Here is a 21,918-nt window from a genome sequence, read left to right on the forward strand (position 1 = left end):
GTGTGTGTGTGTGTGTGTGTGTGTGTTTGTGTGTGTGTGTGTGTGTGTGTGTGTGTGTGTTATGGGGGAGGGTTATATCGTTGATATATGACTAGTTTTTTCTACACATAAGATAGTGGTAAAATATTCCTTTGCCTTTACTTTTCGGCTAAGAATGAGGACTATACAAAAACAGTATATATTTTAACTACAGTGGTCACGTGGTCTTTTTCGGCTATAGGCTTGAGAAAGATCAAGATTCGGCGTTGACTTGAATCCTACTATGTAAGAATCCGAAAATGAATCTGATTGTAACTTCACTGGCATATCTCGTCTAATCTCGTGTACTCGTAGTTTTGTTTGTGGAACAAAATGACAAAACAATGTGAACCTCCACAAATGTTTATTTCTTACAAACAGTGAAAAGCTTGCTTGACACGAAATATGCATTTTCAGTGAATAATAATGAGGTGGGAATAAACTGGAGGCGACGCATAACGAACAAACAAACACAAAGGGGAATCCCCCCGTTCCCCGATGTTTATTTTTAGAACACAGCTATCTCAACCATAGACCATATGCAAAACGAAGACATTTCAAAGAAGCATAGTATTATTTATGTACGAATTGTTTTATGCTCTGCAGCATATGCGGCTAAAATTGTGGGTTTATTTCCTCGAGAACATATTCCCAACGTATATTTGTGTTTTGAACAACAACAAAGTGTTGAACTGTGCGGAGTGTAGACTCAATCCTGGACTCTGGCCCCCCAACTAATGTACGTTTGTAAGTTTGTTTTATCATTCAAATCGTGTAATTACCCGAGTGTGGTTGATTGAAATAACGTATGCACCACATAACAATCATATACAGTACGTTGATGGATAAAAGTATTTCAATCTGTTGTGACATGTCATAGTGTCTTGAATACAATAAGTATGACGTCACTTTAAATGGGGAATGGGAATTTCCCACTTCCAGTGTGCAGTGTCAAACTATTGAAATCAATATTACTACTGCATGTCAGTCCTGCAGTTTCAGAGATAGAATGTGTTTATATATTGATCTTGTTGATGCTACTAGCTGTATGTGTTGTTGTTGTTGTTGTTGTTGTTGTTGTTGTTGGGGGGGCATAGTTTCAGTTATGGAGTATATAGTTATATGGTGTCTTTTTATGATGTCCGGTTGCTGATTGCTGTATGTGGGTGCCAGGTGTGTATCTATCTATCTGTGTGTGTGTGTGTGTGTGTGTGTGTGTGTGTGTGTGTGTCTGTGTGTGTCTGTGTCTGCATCTGTCTGTGTCTGTGTCTGTTTATGCATGCACATGTATGTGTGGGGGGGGGGATAGGGGAAATATGTGTGATGCTGATATCATTTCAGTCAGAATGAAAGTGGCACTGGGAGGATGAGAATTCAATCAGGAAATAAATAATCATGTGTGCCGGAAAGTGTTCATGTGTTGTGTGTATTATTTGTCTTTCAACCCTGACACTACAGCTGATAAGGATCATACAGCTAATTAAACAAGAAGCATTTGTAGCAAAGAAGAAACCAACAGAACAAATAAAGTGGAGATGGCAGAGATGTCTTCATATATCAAGAGTGACAGTGATGGAATACATAGTCCAGACAAGTCAAGTCATATTGGAATACAGTGTCAGGATGAAAAAGCTACTGAGTGTCATCCTAATGATGAGAAGTGGATTTCCAGTAGTAGTAGCTTTGATAGTAGCAACTGTACACATATACCAGGTATTGTCTTTCAAAAAATTCTACATTTACAACTGTTATATGTAATAGGCTGTCATACCTATTTCATACAATCATGCCTCTCACAAAAGTTTCCTCATACATTGTGTTCAGGCAAAAAGTATTTATAACGAGTTACTTGCACTCCTATAATTATTGTGTTCAGTATTACTATTATAAAACAAGCATTTGACATGTCAAAGAGGTCAACGACTTGCAATAATATGATACAAAGAAATTTGATACATATGATACCATGCAATCAGCCTCTGCTTTCTGCATTTCCTACTACTAATCTTTGTGTGGAATGGTTTGGAAATACTATAGTATATACATGTATATTATTATTATTGTTTGGTGTCTTTTTTCCTTTTTTTCCCTTTTTTGGGGGTGGGGGGGTGACAGTGTCAAGGTGATTATTGAATTACCTTAAAGTGAACCCATTCCTGGTGGATAATGTATGTGCTGAAAAAATGAATAACTCGTGCAACACAAATCATACATATTGAAATATATTGGTTATCTATTCCCTATTCATGTTATGTACCTATTACAGTTGTGAAATGTCGTAGCAGTCCATCATTGTTGCAAAGGGATACAAAGTATGGGCTGGTAACGAGTATAAAGTTGGCGTCAGATTCAGATTCAGATTCAGCTAGCGTCATATTGAGCGTCAGATTCAGCGTCAGATAGCCTCAGATCCGAAGACACCTGACGGACTCAATCAAACCTGAAATAATACCGTTGAGACTACAGGGAAAGATTCTGCTTCACAACCTTTTGATGGAAGATGGAATGTCTCTGCTTGCACAATTTTTAAATTTTAAATTCAAATTTTTAAAAATGACAACATATTAGTATACGTAAACTTAGCTTTTACTGACACCATGTACATTATTGGCAAAACGTATCAACCAACGAACATACAGTGACTGAACTTGGGGCTATCAATGTCTCGGTTGTAAGTATTTCAACTCTATTTCACATATTTTTCCCAAATAAAAATTGTGCAAGCAGAGACATTCCAACTTCCATCAAAAGGCTGTGAAGCGGAATCTTTCCCTGTAGTCTCAACAGTATTATTTCAGGTTTCATTGAGTCCGTCGAGTGTCTTCGGATATGACGCTATCTGACGCTGAATCTGACGCTCAATATGATGCTAGCTGAATCTGAATCTGAATCTGACGCCAACTTTATACTCGTGGGCTGGTATTGGCTCAAGCATACATGTTTGTTTGTTTGTTAGAACACTTCCTCTTTTCTATGAATAGATCCACTGTGTGAAGAGGAAGTGTTATTCACACTGACAGAACTAGGCAAGTTGACATCATATGAGGCTCTCCGGTGTATTCTGCAGACAATACTCTATGCCAAAGGTAAAATTTGCATTGTTTTTTTACTGTCAAAGTGAAAAATATCCTGAACTTGACTTTGATTCATGGTATATCAAATTTCAAGGAAAATTCGATATGAAGATGAAATGATTCTGTCTATTTCCTCAAAATCACTGTGTGGATGTAATTTTAGTAGTGATACAGGATCAGCAGATCATTGCATCATACCTTTGTAATAGAAAATTTTACCAATATGATATTTCACACAAACATTTAATGTGATTCTCAAAACTTGATAATGTGGAAAAAATGTCTTTCCATTCTTGGTTTTTGGTTTGTTAACATCTTGATTCGTCGATTCTTGTTATCATTTCTCATAGTTTTTATTTTTCAACTTCCTGTAGTAATTGACGACAAAAAATTAGATATCCAAATCTCCAAATTTGAAAAATATGAAATTATGGATTGCCCCACATTATCATATTATAAAGTCAGTCATATTTATTTAAATGATAAAGTAATCGATAATATAAACTAACTGGTTTTTTTTTGAAAAATCTAAATTTTATAACAAAATGTGCAAATCCATACACCATACAAGACTCACTAGTCTTTATTGTCACTTTACTGGTTTTTTTTATCAAACTGTCAGAGAATTATTTAAAATTGTAAGCTTTGTTCTCTTCCTCTCTATAGAATGGTAAGTTCATATAATAATATTGATTCTAAACTCTGTTATATGTACTCTAAGTATTTTCCTGACCATCATAATTTCAAAACCAGTTCATGGAACAACATTGACTCGGATTTTCAAAGGAAAGTTGTGTGTTTTTTGGTTCAAATATTTGGATTACCTTATCAGTTGAACTGTGAAATAACAGTGACTTTTGCTGTTTTCATTCTCTGAGGGTATCAAATTTTGTGATTTGTCACTTACAAAAACGAATGCTGTCTTGAACTGACACATGACGGTTTCCCCATTAGCCATTAATTCAAGTGCTACAAACCCGACTTGGTGAGCCAGCAGAGAACATTGTCTATCTCGGTTGCTTGGTTTATGGCTTCATCTCTTAATGATAATTTTGATTTTCTTGTTCAAGGTCACAGGTCATTCACTTTTGCATCATATTGAGATATTATGACTTTACACTATTGCAACTCTTCCTAGTATACTGCCCTCACTGGTTCAGACACACATGGAAATGACAAAATGAGATGATTTATTGTGTGCCAAAAATTAAAGAAATACTTCTCATTTTCCAAGACTTCAAGCAAGATTAAATTTCTTCAAAATAAATTTCACAAATGTACAGACTTTAGTTAAAATTAGGTAGCAGTTACAGACTGTGCCACTTAACATGTTGACATTAAGAAAAAAGCCTACAGCTGCTACGATATGTTACTGATTTTTTGTACAATTTCCTGTTCGTTTAATCTAAGTTGGCTTGTGTTGTCAAGGAAACATGAAAGCTGATGTTATTTCTAAGATTGAAAATAATTAAACCAGGAAGAGATATTCCAATATATTTTCAGAAAAATACTCTTTTTGGTACTTTTCTGAGGTACATTTTTTTCCCATTTTCTCTAAGTTTCTTCATTATTACTCAGCCAAGGTATCTCATTGACCTTTGACCTTTGTAGGTATGAGGAAGATGAATGAATGAGTCACAATTAACTGTGGTCATTCCCAGTGACAGTTTTGGTTTTGCATAGATTTTGCTTTTATTTAAAATTCATCATTAAAAATATAAATCTGGCCATGATGACTAATGATTTTTCAGAGTTTGAAATTTGATGTCAAAATTTAGATTTGCGCAGTTAGGATTCCCTGCCCACTCACTCACTTGCTTTAGTCAAGGAGACAAGATTATGACCACATTGCAGTAAAAAGTGAGTAACCTTTGACCTTTGTTCAGGTCACCAAGGTCACGTCTATTGCGGAAAGCACAATACCAGCAGCAGTTGTGGCTCAAGCAATATTATCAACTTGGTAATCCCCAACTCTGCAATTGGCGTCGTTAAGGAAGCGATTTGTGGATCAGCTCAGTCAATATTCAGAGAAGTTGGAGTGAGAAGTGTAGAAATCAGGAAAAAGTTGTACAGAGTTCCAAAAGACTACCATACTACAGGTAGGTGCAATATTATACTAAACTGTGTTTTCAAGTCTTATTTGTACAATGGTTTTGCAGTAGCTTCAACGACTTAAAGGCCCATAATTCAATCCCGGGTTCTCACTTTAGTATTTATCAACAGAGCCATAAGGATTCTAGGACCATTCTTCTGTTCTTGACCAACTTTTTCTTTAACATAGCCAGACAACTGTTCTCACATAAATTTTTATCTTAACCTGACATGGGCTTTTAACCCTTCATTGTTTTGTGCTAACTAATTCTGTTGCAGCTCAATTAAGAGAATCAAACCTTGTAATCTATAGACTGAAATATAAATGGCAAGCCTAGAAGATCATAGTTCACTGTGTGTGGGTTTTTTTACCTGTCGAGAACACTTTGAATTACTTTTGAAATACACCCACATCACTTTGGTGTCCAGTCAACATCCTGTCAAAACTTGCAATACAAACATTGTGTACTTCCCAAATCCCACAAGTCTTGACTGTACTTGTCAATACAGGAAATTGTGATTCTTTCTCTAAAGATTGAAATAATGAAAATGATTAATAGAGTTATGAAAACAAATTTACTGAGTATTTAGCAAGAAACGGTGTTTATGGTTAGACACACACATTTCCAAGGTTAGAATCTGTGCAAAGACTTTTGTACATTGTAACAGAAAAATATTTCATAATAAAGATTTAAATCATTCGTGATGCTCTGTGTGAAAAACTTTACAGCAGTATTATTCACAAGTTAATTATTGATATCACTGATGCAATCTTTTCTCAGAAGTCATTACTATTAATAACAACATTCACGGAAATAGTTTCATTACACTATCTGTTATATTCTGGTACGTATTTGAGATGTTATCCATAAAATGAAACTTTCATATAAAAATTATTTTTAGCATAGAAATTTTGTTGACATATATCCAGTCACAGAGAGATTTTCCAAATGGCATGTAGTGATACTGACTCATAGCAGTAACTTGTGTATATGTAACTCATTCTGAGAAACAAACTGATAAAAATAACCCCTCCCCCTTGTCTGAGGGTCTACTGAGAGTTCTACTCATATGTTGAATTTTTGAATATATAGAAAAGACTAGAAATTATCCTTTACTTAGGTGGAAAAAAAAAAATTGTGTTTTTGTTAATATGGCATGTCAATGTCAACAAGGTCAATGTCAACAAGGTCAATGCCAACAGGGTCAATGTCAGCGAGGTCAATGTCAACAGGGTCAATGTCAGCAAGGTCAATATCAGCAAGGTCAATGTCAACAAGGTCAATGTCAACAAGGTCAATGTCAACAAGGCCAATGTCAACAAGGTCAATGTCAACAAGGTCAATGTCAACAAGGCCAATGTCAACAGGGTCAAGGTCAACAAGGTCAATGGCAACAGGGTCAATGTCATCAAGGTCAATGTCAGCGAGGTCAATGTCAACAAGGTCAGTGTCAGCAAGGTCAATGTCAACAGGGTCAATGTCAACAGGGTCAATGTCATCAAGGTCAATGTCAACAAGGTCAGTGTCAGCAAGGTCAATGTCAGCAAAGTCAATGTCAGCAAGGTCAATGTCCTGTTATTCGATGTAGATAAAGTAAGAGATATCTGATGCAGAGTTTCACCGACATTTGAATTTCATTTGAATATATTATTAATTATAAATTATTATGATTTAACTTTGATATTTTTAGATACTACAAGTTATTCACTGGATTTTGGGAATGCCCGACCTCACCGTGGTAGCTTCCAGGAAGAACTGAATATTTTCTTAGTTCAACAAGTAAAATATCTCAAGAGTGAGAGACAGATGGAAAAACCAAGTGAAAGAAATCATGTGACTGGTCATGTGACTGGTCATGTGACTGGTCCTGTAGATAGAGAAGCTGTGAAGAATCTTGTGAAAGCAGATGAGGAAAGAGAGGAAGAGATTAAACTCTTAAAACAAAAGATTGAAAACTTACAGTATCGTTTGGTGAAGGCGGCAGAAAGGGAAACTCAACTTAAAGATGAATGTGATAAGTTAACAAAGTGCAAGAAAGAAAGGTTTACCCAAATAAAAACATACAATGAGATAATTAATGAACTTGAAGACAAGAACAAAGATGTTGTGGCCGAGAATGTACACCTTAAAGAACAACTCCACAGAGTCAGTAAGATAATGCAAGCCAGTGGAAATTCAGAAGATGTGGAGAAGCTGAAATCAGAGTTTCAGAAATTGAGAGTTGGAAACATCACCGTTGAGAAAAAAGACTCAAAAGAGGTACCGGAAACACTTCCACAAGGAAAAAGGAAAGAGAAGGGGGAGAAGAAGACAAATCAGAAGAAGAAGGATGTGCCTCAAGATAGTAAGAAGGCAAAACAGAGCGGTAACTCATCAGATCTGAAAGCTGATGTTGTTTCTTTCAAAGATGGGGAAGAATTGGTCAACAGCGTCCAGCCTCAAAATGAGGAAGCTGAAAAAGGGGCAAAACCAGAGATTGGAGAAGGTGATGGACATGCCACGAAGCCACACAATCCTGTTGTACAAGAGCATACTGGGTCAAAGGTTACCAATGAAACATCTCAACAGAATGTTGTTCCACCAGCAGTTACAGAAAGAGAGATTTGTTCTAATGTACAGGACAAAGGAGCAGCAGTCCGCCAGACAATCTACCAACCAGTTGGTAGTGATGCAGAAAATGCAGTTGGTGGTAGTGGTGCTGGTGCTGGTGTCGAAAAAGGTCCTAAAATGGAAAGTGGGGCTGCCAATGTCGGTGAGGTTGATATCCATCCTAACAGACTTCAGGAGTTGAGGGAACAAAGACAGAGAGATCCCCATGACAACGCCCAGGTCAAGCCAACTGATTCCAGTTTAGCAGCTGGTTTGGAATGTTATAATGATAATCAGAATGAACTTAGGATAGTAAAAGCTGAGAAAGAAATGCTAAGACGACAGATAAATGAACTAGCAGAGAGTAACAACCGTGCTGCTGACAACAGCTCATCAAAGTATAGTGTCCAACAAGTGAGTCATAATTACATTTATTTCCACTTCTCTCTTTTCATGTATTATCATCATTTTTGTATTATTTTCTCACACAAGGATTCATCTGTTTGTTGCCATGGTTATGTTACATTTCCACTTAAAATTGTTTATAAAACTCACTTTCCAAAGTATAAAACTAAATTGCAACCATGTACATGTATACACAAATTTAAAGTATTTGGTGTATTTACGTGGAGTTGTGATGGGAAATGGTCAGAGTGGCCTGCTTTGAATCTGCAGGTTGCAGGTTCAAGCCCCATTGCTGCCACTTGTTTCTGAATGGCTAAAGTCCTTTGGCAAGATTTGAACCACGACTGTGCCTCGGTCAACTCAGCTGTATATTTTGGAGACCTGGTAGGATAGAGGTTGCAATGTGAATGCTTTAATCCTATTCGCTTATAAAGGCTGCAATGGATTGTATGCTCCCCAGGGAGTTGAGGAAGTAAAGGGTCATTGTGCTGCTAAAGATCCGTGCCAGTGGGGTAATTATTGTAAAGCGCTTTGAGCACAGAGTGGGAAAGGTGCTATATATAAAACAAACATTATTGTTATTTTTATTATTATTTTCTGGTTGTCTCACATTATGACAGCACATCAGTGGTTTGAAATTTGCATTATTCAAACTATGAGTTAAACTGTCAAAATCACTGTAATTGAAAGGTCAAGCTTGCAAATGTATGTATGTATGTATGTATATATGTATGTATGTATGTATGTATGTACGTATGTACGTATGTATGTATGTATGTATGTATGTATGTATGTATGTATGTATGTATGTATGTATGTATGTATGTATGTATGTACATACATTTATTTGTGTATTTTTTATTTATCTATGTATTTATCTGTGTAGTTATTTATTTCTATATTCATTTATTTTATTTATTTATTTGTTTGTTTGTTTTGTTTGTTTGTTAGTTTATCTATTTATTTATCTTTTTATTTTATTTATATTTATTTATTTTGATGTTTGATATTTGAATTACTTTAATATATATTAATGTAAATTCTTTATATTTCTCCAGGGCATAACACGTGAATCAAGTACATTCAGTGAAGTCCTAGATTTCATTTGTGACAGACTTTCACCAAGAGACTGGAAACCACTGGCAAGAAAGCTGGCAATATCAGATGCAGAAATTGAGGCAATAGAATACGAACATGTGAGGAATATCAAAGAGATGAAGTATGCTATGCTGAACACTTGGGCCACAAAAATCAGGGGAAATAAGGCAGATATCGGTGAAGTACTCACAAAACTAAAGGAGCTACACAACAATAAATTGGTCTATGATGTTTATCAAGCGTTTGGAGATAGTGAGTATTTAAACCTTTCAATTTATAAAAAGTTTTGAAAACTATATAACTACTGCTGTATGAAATACAGATTCATTTTTGTATAAACTCCTAAAATAACTTAGTACATGCACAAAGTAAACTTAAAGAGAATCATTGTTAGGTCACTCCTAGAATCACTTGTTGCATTGCTCTTGGTTTATACCAGCAACATAATGAGCATACCCTTTGTGTTTTACACTTCATGACTTTTAAATAACAGACTCTCATGATCACCATAGCAACAAATACCTTGTCCAGTAAGTTATGTTGATGATGACTGAATTGATATTCTGGATAACTTCCCACTAGTCTGAAAGGTCCAGCCATTTGTCCGCTTATTTAACCACTCATCTAGAGAGCACATTATATAAGCAAAAGGATTACCTGGATCATTTAGTTTACTATTCTATCTACTATTTAGATAATGACTGAATTGATACCGAATGACTCTATGTCTATCCATCATCTTTACTATTCACCATAGCAACAAATATTCTACATGATTTTAAATAAGGAACACTCATAATTACCATTGCAACAAATATGTGGTCCAGTACTGTGTAACTTATGTTGATGATGACTGAAGTACATGATATCCTGATTTTCTTCTCTCTTTTTTTTCTTGATACATAGAATTATCACATGTCAGTGATCAGTTGGATTATAGTGACTCTGCACAAGGTATGTACATTGCATGATATCACTAAACCACAGGGCACAGTAGGCATATATGTGAAGACAAACAAATCAAAGCTAGACGATGAATGTTTACACAAGTGATCAAAGTGTAGCTGAACAATTAGCAATTTAGAAATTAGCTTATACCAGCTAAAGATAAACATTGGAAATCAATTGCAAGTATCATCTTTATTGAACATGAAAATAGTCAAAAATATATGTAAATCTTCACATATGTGCCTCCTGTTCCCTGTTGTTAAACTTGAATTCAAGTGGCAGTCTATATATATCTTCATGTTCATCTACCTTTGTTTGCAGTTATGTTTTAGTTCAGGGTTCAGAATTAGCAATTATCCAGGACACACAGACTACTAAATATTGTCTCAAGACTACCAAATTAGCAGTAGTCCAGGACACATAGACTACTTAACATTGTATCTAGACTACCAAATTAGCAGGAGTCCAGGGCACATAGACTACTATACATGTGTATCTAGACTACCAAATTAGCAGTAGTCCAGGACACATAGACTACTAAATATCATCTCTAGACTACCAAATTAGCAGTAGTCCAAGACACATAGACTACTAACATTTGTATCTAGACTACCAAATTAGCAGTAGTCCAAGACACATAGACTACTAACATTTGTATCTAGACTACCAAATTAGCAATAGTCAAGGGCACAGACTACTAAAAATTGTATCTAGACTACCAAATTAGCAATAGTCAATGACACATAGACTATTAAACATTGTATCTGGACTACCAAATTAGCAGTAGTCCATGGCACAGACAACTAAACATTGTATCTAGACTACCAAATTAGCAGTAGTCCAGAACACATAGACTACTAAACATTATATCTAGACTACCAAATTAGCAGTAGTCCAGGACACATAGACTACCGTACTAAACATTGTATCTAGACTACCAAATTAGCAGTAGTCCATGGCACAGACAACTAAACATTGTATCTAGACTACCAAATTAGCAGTAGTCCAGGACACATAGACTACTAAACATTATATCTAGACTACCAAATTAGCAGTAGTCCAGGACACATAGACTACCGTACTAAACATTGTATCTGGACTACCAAATTAGCAGTAGTCCATGACACATAGACTACTAAACATTATATCTAGACTACCAAATTAGTAGTAGTCCATGGCACAGACTACTTAACATTGCATCTAGACTACCAAATTAGCAGTAGTCCAGGACACATAGACTACCGTACTAAACATTGTATCTAGACTACCAAATTAGCAGTAGTCTAGGACACATAGACTACTAAACATTATATCTAGACTACCAAATTAGCAGTAGTCTAGGACACACAGACTACTAAACATTATATCTAGACTACCAAATTAGCAGTAGTCTAGGACACATAGACTACTAAACATTATATCTAGACTACCAAATTAGTAGTAGTCCAAGACACACAGACTACTAAACATTATATCTAGACTACCAAATTAGCAGTAGTCTAGGACACACAGACTACTAAACATTATATCTAGACTACCAATTAGCAGTAGTCTAGGACACATAGACTACTAAACATTATATCTAGACTACCAAATCAGCAGTAGTCCAGGACACATAGACTACTAAACATTATATCTAGACTACCAAATCAGCAGTAGTCTAGGACACATAGACTACTAAACATTATATCTAGACTACCAAATCAGCAGTAGTCCAGGACACATAGACTACTAAACATTATATCTAGACTACCAAATCAGCAGTAGTCTAGGACACATAGACTACTAAACATTATATCTAGACTACCAAATCAGCAGTAGTCCAGGACACATAGACTACTAAACATTATATCTAGACTACCAAATCAGCAGTAGTCTAGGACACATAGACTACTAAACATTATATCTAGACTACCAAATTAGCAGTAGTCCAAGACACATAGACTACTAAACATTATATCTAGACTACCAAATCAGCAGTAGTCCAGGACACATAGACTACTAAACATTGTATCTAGACTACCAAATTAGCAGTAGTCTAGGACACACAGACAACTAAACATTATATCTAGACTACCAAATTAGCAGTAGTCCAAGACACATAGACTACTAAACATTATATCTAGACTACCAAATTAGCAGTAGTCTAGGACACATAGACTACTAAACATTATATCTAGACTACCAAATTAGCAGTAGTCCAAGACACATAGACTACTAAACATTATATCTAGACTACCAAATCAGCAGTAGTCCAGGACACATAGAATACTAAACATTGTATTTAGACTACCAAATTAGCAGTAGTCTAGGACACATAGACTACTAAACATTATATCTAGACTACCAAATTAGCAGTAGTCCAAGACACATAGACTACTAACATTTGTATCTAGACTACCAAATTAGCAGTAGTCCAGGACACATAGACTACTAAACATTGTATCTAGACTACCAAATTAGCTGTAGTCCAGGACACATAGACTACTAAACATTGTATCTAGACTACCAAATTAGCAGTAGTCCAGGACACATAGACTACTAAACATTGTATCTAGACTACCAAATTAGCAGTAGTCCAGGACACAGTCTACTAAACATTGTATCTAGACTACCAAATCAGCAGTAGTCCAGGACACATAGACTACTAAACATTGTATCTAGACTACCAAATTAGCAGTAGTCCAGGACTCATAGACTACTAGACATTGTATGTAGACTACCAAATCAGCAGTATTCCAGGACACATAGACTACTAAACATTGTATCTAGACTACCAAATCAGCAGTAGTCCAGGACACACAGACTACTAAACATTGTATCTAGACTACCAAATTAGTAGTAGTCTAGGACACATAGACTCCTGACAATTATATCTAGACTAACAGATAAAGTGATATTCTGTTAGACCAATGGAAATCAATAGAAGCTGTAGCTTAGACAGTTCACTTGGCTAAAATATTATTAACAAACGTAGAAGTTAAAATTTGGGTCCTGACTGCAAAAACTGATCAGGACATATAAATCACTTAACGTCATTAACGTCAAATTCAACACAAATTCATAGATAACAAGTTGTGCTCCTTGTGGCTAAAAACCATGAATTCTTTTATCTTTCTAATAACCAGAATATGTCGTATTTGACATTCACAGCTCAAGCGCCTATTAAACTATCCAGACAGAAAGTGAAAAAGTTGTTCCAAGATGAGTTCCTGGAAGAATTAGAGGAGAAGCATTTCAGCCATGATGAAATAACAACAGTGGTGAAAAAATTAAAATTTAGCTCTGAAAGACAGATGGAGTTGCACGAGGTGTGTATCATTGTCAAATAAGATTTGTTTCCAGGAAATTTGAAGTTTACAATAATCAGATGATATTTGATATGATTATGATAATGATTTGATGTTATAATGGCATCAAAGTTGACAATCTTCATACCATACGGTTACCATAGTAACATCCTTTCTAAATAGAAAAGAAACAAGAAATAGAGAGTCAGAAAAAATTTGAGAACAAGAAACACACTAATGAGTATTATTCTTCTAGAATGTCACTGATTATAAGTCGTGTGGGTGAGGTATGTATTCTACCTTGACTGTGGATTCAAACTCTACAAGACAAATTGTTGTCAACAAAATTTCATAGGTCTTCATTGAACAGATTGTATGAATCTACAATGGGTTGAATGAAAAGATCACGATTGTATAGTGTAGTAGCATAGTCCTTCAAGACGACAGGTAAGGTAAAGTTAGGATAGCGGAATAGTGTAGTACTAGTAGCGATAGTCCTTCAATTCTACAAGTAGCCATAGGCTGCAGATTCAAGCTCTATGACCCAACTGACTATTTCTTGAATCAGACTTTTTTTTAAAATGGCGCCCTCTATGGCAGCATCGGAAAGACCATGTCACTACATCTCTGGGTTAATATTCTCATTTATCATGTAAATCTATAGGGAGCTGGAGACATATATGTGAAGATTTATATATTTTGGGGCTACTTTTATGTTCAATATCTTTTATGTTCAATATCTTATGTTAATATCAGGTAGTTCACTAAGTTTACACATGAGGTGTTAATTTATATTCAGTCACACTTCTGCTCTTGTGCAGTCATTCGCTTTCTAGCTTCTGGTATGTGTTACAGTTAAGGTGTACTAGCTGATAACAGCTAAAGATACACCTTGAAAACATAATTATGTACGTCTTTGCATATATGCCTCCAGTTATGTATGGTAAATTTGGAATCTCTAATGAGGCATTTCTCTTTCCTTCTATATAACTTAAGGTATGTCTAAACCTCAGCAACTCCCTGCACAAATTTATACGGTCTGAAGACTATATGTCTGCATTGCCACACAGAAAATGCTTTCACCTTTTTAGTAGTTGTAAGACAGGTATATTTTGTACTTTTACAGACAAAGACACCCACTAATGTTGCTAGTGTATGCAAAGTATGGGAGAAAGCTACTAGGCCATTGGAGCAGACTAACGAGATAGAATGTAAACTTATCAGTGATTTTGTCCGGATGCTGAGAGATGTTAAACGGCAGGATATTGTGGGCATATTTAAGAAACACATCCCAAGAGGCACTGGTAGAATTGGTAAGTCTTCGCTGATTTTGTCATTTTTCTTGACCATAATTTACAAGTCAAATATCCCTATTTTGCCTCTTACCTCCAAAAGTTTAATACATGCAGATGCCAGTAGTCTAACCCCACATTATCAATGATGAGCTTTCTAATAAGGCATTTGACCTTGGTTTCCATCTTCAAGGTCAAATAGCGGAAATTTGTCTTTGAACTATAACTCAATAGTTAGGCTAAATACAAAGGGTATCTCTTCAAGTGTCTACATCCATATTATCAGGGGTAAGATTTTTTTAATACCTTGATTACTGACCTTGACCTTCATCTTCAAGGTCAAATAGCAAATACCTCTTAACGTTTGAAGTTTCATGCCTAAAGGCACCATTCAAGTGGCTGCATTTATGATTATAGAATTCAGCTTTGAAATCAAACACAAAGATTTAAACTTGACCTTGATCTTCAAGGTCAAAAAGAAATTGCTCATTCTGACCATTTTCCAATCCATTCTGAAAATTTGTCATGTTCAGATACAGACGAACATTGTCATGTTGGCAACAATATAAATATACATGGCAACGATATAAATATACATGGCAATGATATAAATATACATGGCAACTTGTCATCAGGCTGATGAATTCCTGAGAAAAATGCAAAGTGAAGAATCTATGTCTTTGGCTTTAGACTTTCAAGCTGCCATTCAATCTCAAAAAATCGTGAATGTTTTATAGCTTTTTATCAAAATTTTGAGCTGGACTGCTAACAATATGTGATGTGAATATGACTGCAAAACAAATGCGATTCAAGTCAACCATGGTGGGACATAGTCTGTAATCTATGCTGTGACAGGGCGCCCTCTCACATCGCTCAAATCCCTTTCAAAGCAGGCCAGTGAGGACGGAGTGACATGATGTATTGTACAGTCTAGGTGGGACAATGAGTGGACGTTTGGATGGGCAAGTTTGAATTACTAGCTAAACATAACACAAAGAATGCGAGAAACCAACGTAAGTGTCTTTGTACTTAAAAGCAACATAATTATACAGACAACAACACACATTTCTTCTAGCTAGTCTGAACAATTCATCATTGTTGTGGTCTGTAATTAAGAGTTCGACATTGTCCTTTCTTACAACAAATAAAACCAGATTGGTACTACTTACACACCTAAATTGTACTCTTAATCTGACATTGGCCTTTATTTTTTATGGTGAACCAGGTACTCTCTTAGAAGGAAGAAGACCAATCCAAGACATTCCATTCTCAATCAGAAACCAATTGACCAATCAATTGTCAGTACCATCACCTGGTAAGTATTATGCACAGATTTAAAAAGTTTAAATAATAATTTGGGCATTTTAACATGATTGTGTAATCATTGATAAAGGACCAAGTTCTATGTTCTATAATTATTTTGTATAAAAAATAATGTTTTTCTTGATATTCTAATTTATTCACAGTATTTTCAAATGTACTCAGGCATTATATTTTATACAAACAAATACCAAAAACTAATTTCTTTCCTTTCCAGATGCCAAAGACTGGAGAATCATAGCTGAAGCCATTAATATACCCAATATGAATCTGTACATCAAATTATGGGAACAAAAATCCAACCCTGCAGAACAAGTTCTTCATACGTGGCAGAGCAGAGCTGAAGCCACCGTTGGTAACCTCTATAAACTATTGGTGTTCAATGAAATGAACAATAGTGCCGCTTTGCTTGAATAGGGGACATTCTCAGAAAGTCTCAGAAAACACAAAAAAGTGACCTAAGTTTAAAGCTTAATCCTTTAGTGCCTGAGTCGAAAGAATGTAATTTTCTGAAATTAGCAGAGAATACATCACTTTCATTTTCAAAATTAAAAAAAAAAAAATAGAACAACTGGGAATTAGCGGGCACACATAAACCAAGGAGTTCAGACTCTGACTAACGTTGCAACCTAATGTCACAAACAGGTTGTACACAAGCCATCAGTCCAACTGACTGTAAAGTGTACAAAATTAACAGCAATCATGATCAATATAATTGTTCTAAGATTTTTCAGTTAATCAATGTGACATTTCCATGTTGTGTTGTTGATCAGAACAAATACTGTGTACATTATGGCATCAAGTTTATAGACTTGGTAAATATATAGCATTGCATTGGATTTCCATCATTGTAATCAAGAAACAGAATGTTATTTTATTCAATTTTGATGATGCCACAAATCAATGGAACCTTCAATTTAGTTAAGATATTTATACATCTGTAATGTGAAGGTTTCAAGATTTATTTTGTGTTTTATCACCTCACGTAGTGATATAGTTAAAAATCAGTACTATAAGTTTTGAAGGTCATGAGTTCAAATCTACTGGAGCAGCCTCAACCCAGGGTCAGTGTTCTACAGACTCATTGGGTAGGCTGTACTACTCAGCCATGTCTCACTCACAAAGCAAGGGTCAGTGTTCTACAGACTCATTGGGTAGGCTGTACTACTCAGCCATGGTCTCACTCACAAACCCATGGTGAGTGTTCTACAGACTCATTGGGTAGGCTGTACTACTCAGTCACGTCTCACTCACAAACCCATGGTGAGTGTTCTACAGACTCATTGGGAAGGCTGTACTACTCAGTCACGTCTCACTCACAAACCCATGGTGAGTGTTCTACAGACTCATTGGGAAGGCTGTACTACTAGCCCAGTCTCGCTCACAAAGCCAGGGTCAGTGTTCCACAGATTCATTGGGTAGTCTGTACTACTCAGCCATGTCTCACTCACAAACCCAGGGTCAGTGTTCTACAGACTCATTGGGTAGATCTATAGTGGCACAACAACCCTTTATACTTTCCCAACTCCCTAAGGAGCATACAATCCATTGCAGCCTTTTTATAAGTGCATAGGATTAAAGCATTCACATTGCAACCGCTATCCTACCAGGTCCCTAATTATACAGTTGGGTTACTGAAGCACATAAGATAAATGCAAAGTGTAAGGGCCTCCAGGAGTGGTGACTCAAACAGTTGACAACAATTACTCATATGAAGCCCACATATGCTATGTGTTGATGGGTCTGGGGAAATCCAGGATATGCTGTAGATTGACTGGGAAATTTAAGCCTAGACAGTTCCAAAGCAAATTGTGATGGTGCTTGTATAACATAGCCCTTTCCAAACCTGAATCAGAGCTCTGTAGAATATTGTGGCCTTTTAGTGTAATATCAAAAAAAAAAAAAATGGGAACAATCCTCAGCACAAAAATTTTAGTTACAAAAAAGAAAAGAAAAAAAACATAAAAAACCCAAGAGTATGTATAACTGTTATGTTTTTGAAATTAATCCTGGGGTAACATTTCTACTCAGAAGTTCCAAACCAGACTCAATAAACACACCAGTATTGTTATATACATTTAATATTTCATTATGGTAGAGGGTTGTGTTTGAACAACACACATACCAAACATTTCATTATGGTATGTTCCATTATGTTCATTGATGTATTAATATATATACTAGTATATTATTAATCATGCAAATTTTGTCAGGTAAAGTAAATTATGACAAACAAAATTGTATTTTAATTACCAGTAAAACCACAGCCCCTACATGGTAAAACACAATATGCCATGGGCCAGTTATCAGAAAGACAAAAGATTATATAGATTAGCCACTAGGAGTGCTGTTCAGCAGCAACCTTTGGATCAACTGAAGTGGAACATCATGAAAGTTAACTCCTTTAAAAAATATGAAGATTTCCTAGTATTTCATGGCAAAAGTTCAGTATTCTCAACCAAGCATTTCTGCTAAATTTCATTAAAGATGTAATGTTGAGGAAATCATGGCGTTGTAATAGCCATGTATATTCACTGATCATGTGGGGCGCCCTCTTGAGACACTTGTTTAAAAAATGACAGCAAGGTGGGTAACTGGTATATGGTTTAAATCAGACCTGCACACTCAAACTTTTTTTTAATAATCTCACATATTCTTTCCAAGTTCATATTTTACACTAACAGGATTTTGAAGTTGAAACATTGACATTTTGGTTTTCTATTCATTTAAAAACTATTTACTGTTATTGTTGAATTGAAATATTATGAGTGTGTTAACTAAAACAAATATAGTGATTGAGATTTCAGAAGTTTCAATGATATCTAGTGAGCAGTAACGATAATGGAGTGAATTTGACTTCTCTGTGAATTGACCTAATCTCTTCATATATATTTCGTATATTTCTTAAAGTTGACCCTCTTGTAAATTTACAAAGAAAAAAACATCAGATTTAATCAAATTATGGTTGAATTATGCTTCAATACTACTGCCCATGCTGTTATATTTCATTATTTTGTCAAAATCTTAATTCCACAGAATTTGATCTTTTTACAGTGAAGTAAAAATTATGGCAGCCATCTTGGATTTTATTATCAGTTCAAAGGTCAATCAACCATAATTAGATGGTTCATATTCAAAGTTGATTTAATTTTCAAAACAGTCAAAAGTATTTAATGTCCAATACATTTTGATATGACAACATGAAAACAAATTCTGTGGCTTTCTATATTAAATACTAGTATATTGGTGTCATGCATGTGTGTTATATTATTTGAGCAGAAAAGAAACAAAAATAGCTTAATAAATATCATGGTTTGTATTTGAAAATAATTCTAGTCCAAGACTTGTAAGACATAGTCTGTAAGGCACGCCGCGACGGGACGCCCTCAAACATCGGCCAACCCCTAACACCCAGTGTGAGAGGAGGCCGGTGAGGGCGAAACGTCACGACGTATCTTAAGTCTATGTAAGACAGTGATTTTTGGAAAAAAAATATCAAAAACTGAATTATTATTCAATTTCTGTTGGCCGAAGAATAATTAGTGAATTTTATTTTCAAAATATGAATGTACAGGTTGCATATGTAATTCATTATTATGGAAGTTGCATATCATTACAGGATTTTCAAGCAAGTGGAGTTTCTTATCTTTCTTATCACTAAGTAGTGTCTGTTGCCAAGATTTACAAATGTGATAATGCACTCTTACTTAAACAGCAAGTCAACAGTTGTAAATGTTTCTCTTGCTTACTGGTACTACTTTCGGGCATTTCAATACCGAAACAAATTCCCGAAAGTTTGAGTTAATTTTCATTTTGCAAGTCAAAGTCCCACCATCTTTATTTTAACAAAAGAACAAGTGGCATATTTTATTGTGCAACTATTTTTCTCTCTCCATGATCACTGTAATTCAAAAGTGTAGTTCACAAGCGCAAGATTATTTTCAAGGAGTAAATCATATCAGGCAAAGCTAAGCTCAATAATATATCAGTTAATGTTTTCAGTTGTATTGACCATAGACCCTCCACCCAAATAATCTTTGGAAACTTCCTTCTTCACATTCTTTCATTACAGCGCCCTCACCTTCTGTAGCTAAACTCTTTAAACTGCATATACTTTCAGCATAACACCATCCTCTTTAATGCTACGAAGCCTTAATTTACAGACATCAACTCTGTGTTTTGCTTTGATGATGTTTTATGTTCGCTGATACGGTTCTTGATTAGTTAGTTGATACAATGGTGTTCCACTGCTGTGTTTAATTTTTTTCTGGTGTGTTCTCTGGAACATTTTTTCTCTGTGAATAACGGCTCACTAGACTGAACAAAGAGTTCCGGAACACCCAGCATGATCTGCATCTGTCTCTGTCTCCATCCAGAATCATTGGGCACTGCGTGGATCTCAATGTTGACTGGAAATGTTCATTTTTGCGGTTCACTACATTAACATCATGTCTATAACCAATGATATCTCCCATTCTGCCTACACTCAAAAAGACACCATTTCTGATACTGGCAACTTCATTGAATTTTTCTTCAGGGTTTCCAATACACAGTGTGCAATTGTGAAGAGTGTCAATAAGTTGAAGTACCATAGAAGCACCTGTGATTGTAGATGGAAATTCAGTCAGTGCCTTGCTATTACTGCAGTCCTTTCCATATATGTTAACATTCCATTGCAAAGATGAGGAAAACACCACTTCTTTTGCAATTATTGTATGACTTTTGAAATCTGTGACTGTGTAGAATATATTAGTGCAGACATCATCTGACTGTTGAAACCAACCTGGAGGAAGGATGCATCTCCTTACACCATCCCTGATGACTTGATATGGTAGCTGGTAGGGAAGACTTGTTACTAGGTAAAAAAGCAGTGGTGGTGGTTTGGGTATTACACCCACATAGTTATGTTCTAATGAAGTGTTTTTTTCTGCCAACGATATGAAGCTATGTTGTGGGAAGTTTGAAGCTGTATTTGTATTTGGAAAAGGTGGTTGGTTTGCAGGTATACTTGGCACAGATAAGGACAACACAGTCATCTTTTCATCTGGCTCTGTGGTCGTGGTCACTTGATGAGATAATGGGTCACTCACTGGGGCTGGACTTGATGAATTCTGATCAACATGGATTTCTGATTGCTGCTCTTTAGTACTGGTCTTATTTTGTAAATGGCAGACTGGTTGTCTTAATTCCCTTCGTTGTTTAGCTGCAGCTGCTTTTTTCCTCACTATATTCTTCACACGATATCCCATACCAAGTTTGTACGGCATGGTGGATAGCAACAAAGTTTGGCGTCTGCATACAAAAAATTAGGGAATATAGAGTACATAATTAAAGTTCTGAATAAATGTATTCAATAAATCACATGATTGACAATCTTCCTATTAAATTGTGGAATGATCACCCAGTACTCATTCGCTATATACAATGTAACAACCTAATATGAAGTGATTCAAAAATAAAAAAAATAAAGTGATATGATAACAAAAAGTATGTATTGACGGGTGACCAAAGTGACACACTATATTTCAGTAATAGTGTTAGATGGATGATTGAAACAATAGTAACTGTACCATGAATTGATAAAGTTAATTTGTTCTCTATCTTAGATCCATAATCCATGCATATGAGTATTACAATATATTTTAAAGAATGGGTTAGAGCCAAAAACAACATACAGAAACAACAACAAATATTAGATATACATATCTATAAAACACTAAACTACAATACTGAATACAAAATTAATACAATAATGAATAATAATATCGCCCAGGTTTTCTATGGGTTGATT

The 21,918-nt window shown here is 35.4% G+C and overlaps 1 protein-coding gene across 1 annotated transcript; it reads left to right on the top strand.

Annotated features, from left to right (window-relative positions):
• Positions 1-1,553: 1,553 nt before the first annotated feature.
• LOC144434181 (uncharacterized) lies at positions 1,554-21,623 on the top strand. Its single transcript, XM_078122635.1, has 10 exons — positions 1,554-1,731; positions 3,000-3,104; positions 4,979-5,191; positions 6,876-8,188; positions 9,238-9,529; positions 10,184-10,231; positions 13,379-13,536; positions 14,642-14,828; positions 16,033-16,122; positions 16,345-21,623. The coding sequence occupies exons 1-10, from the start codon at positions 1,554-1,556 to the stop codon at positions 16,542-16,544; spliced, it is 2,784 nt and encodes a 927-aa protein (XP_077978761.1). The 3' UTR covers positions 16,545-21,623.
• Positions 21,624-21,918: the final 295 nt, after the last annotated feature.

Source organism: Glandiceps talaboti, chromosome 4 (genome assembly GCF_964340395.1).
Source record: "Glandiceps talaboti chromosome 4, keGlaTala1.1, whole genome shotgun sequence".
NCBI lineage: Eukaryota > Metazoa > Hemichordata > Enteropneusta > Spengelidae > Glandiceps > Glandiceps talaboti.

Excerpts from the sequence above, each read along its gene's own strand:
- LOC144434181 (XM_078122635.1), top strand. The coding sequence starts at position 1,554 with ATGGCAGAGATGTCTTCATATATCAAGAGTGACAGTGATGGAATACAT. Across the intron at positions 3,105-4,978 it reads GACAATACTCTATGCCAAAG|GTCACCAAGGTCACGTCTAT; the intron begins GTAAAATTTGCA and ends ACCTTTGTTCAG. Across the intron at positions 5,192-6,875 it reads AAAAGACTACCATACTACAG|ATACTACAAGTTATTCACTG; the intron begins GTAGGTGCAATA and ends TGATATTTTTAG.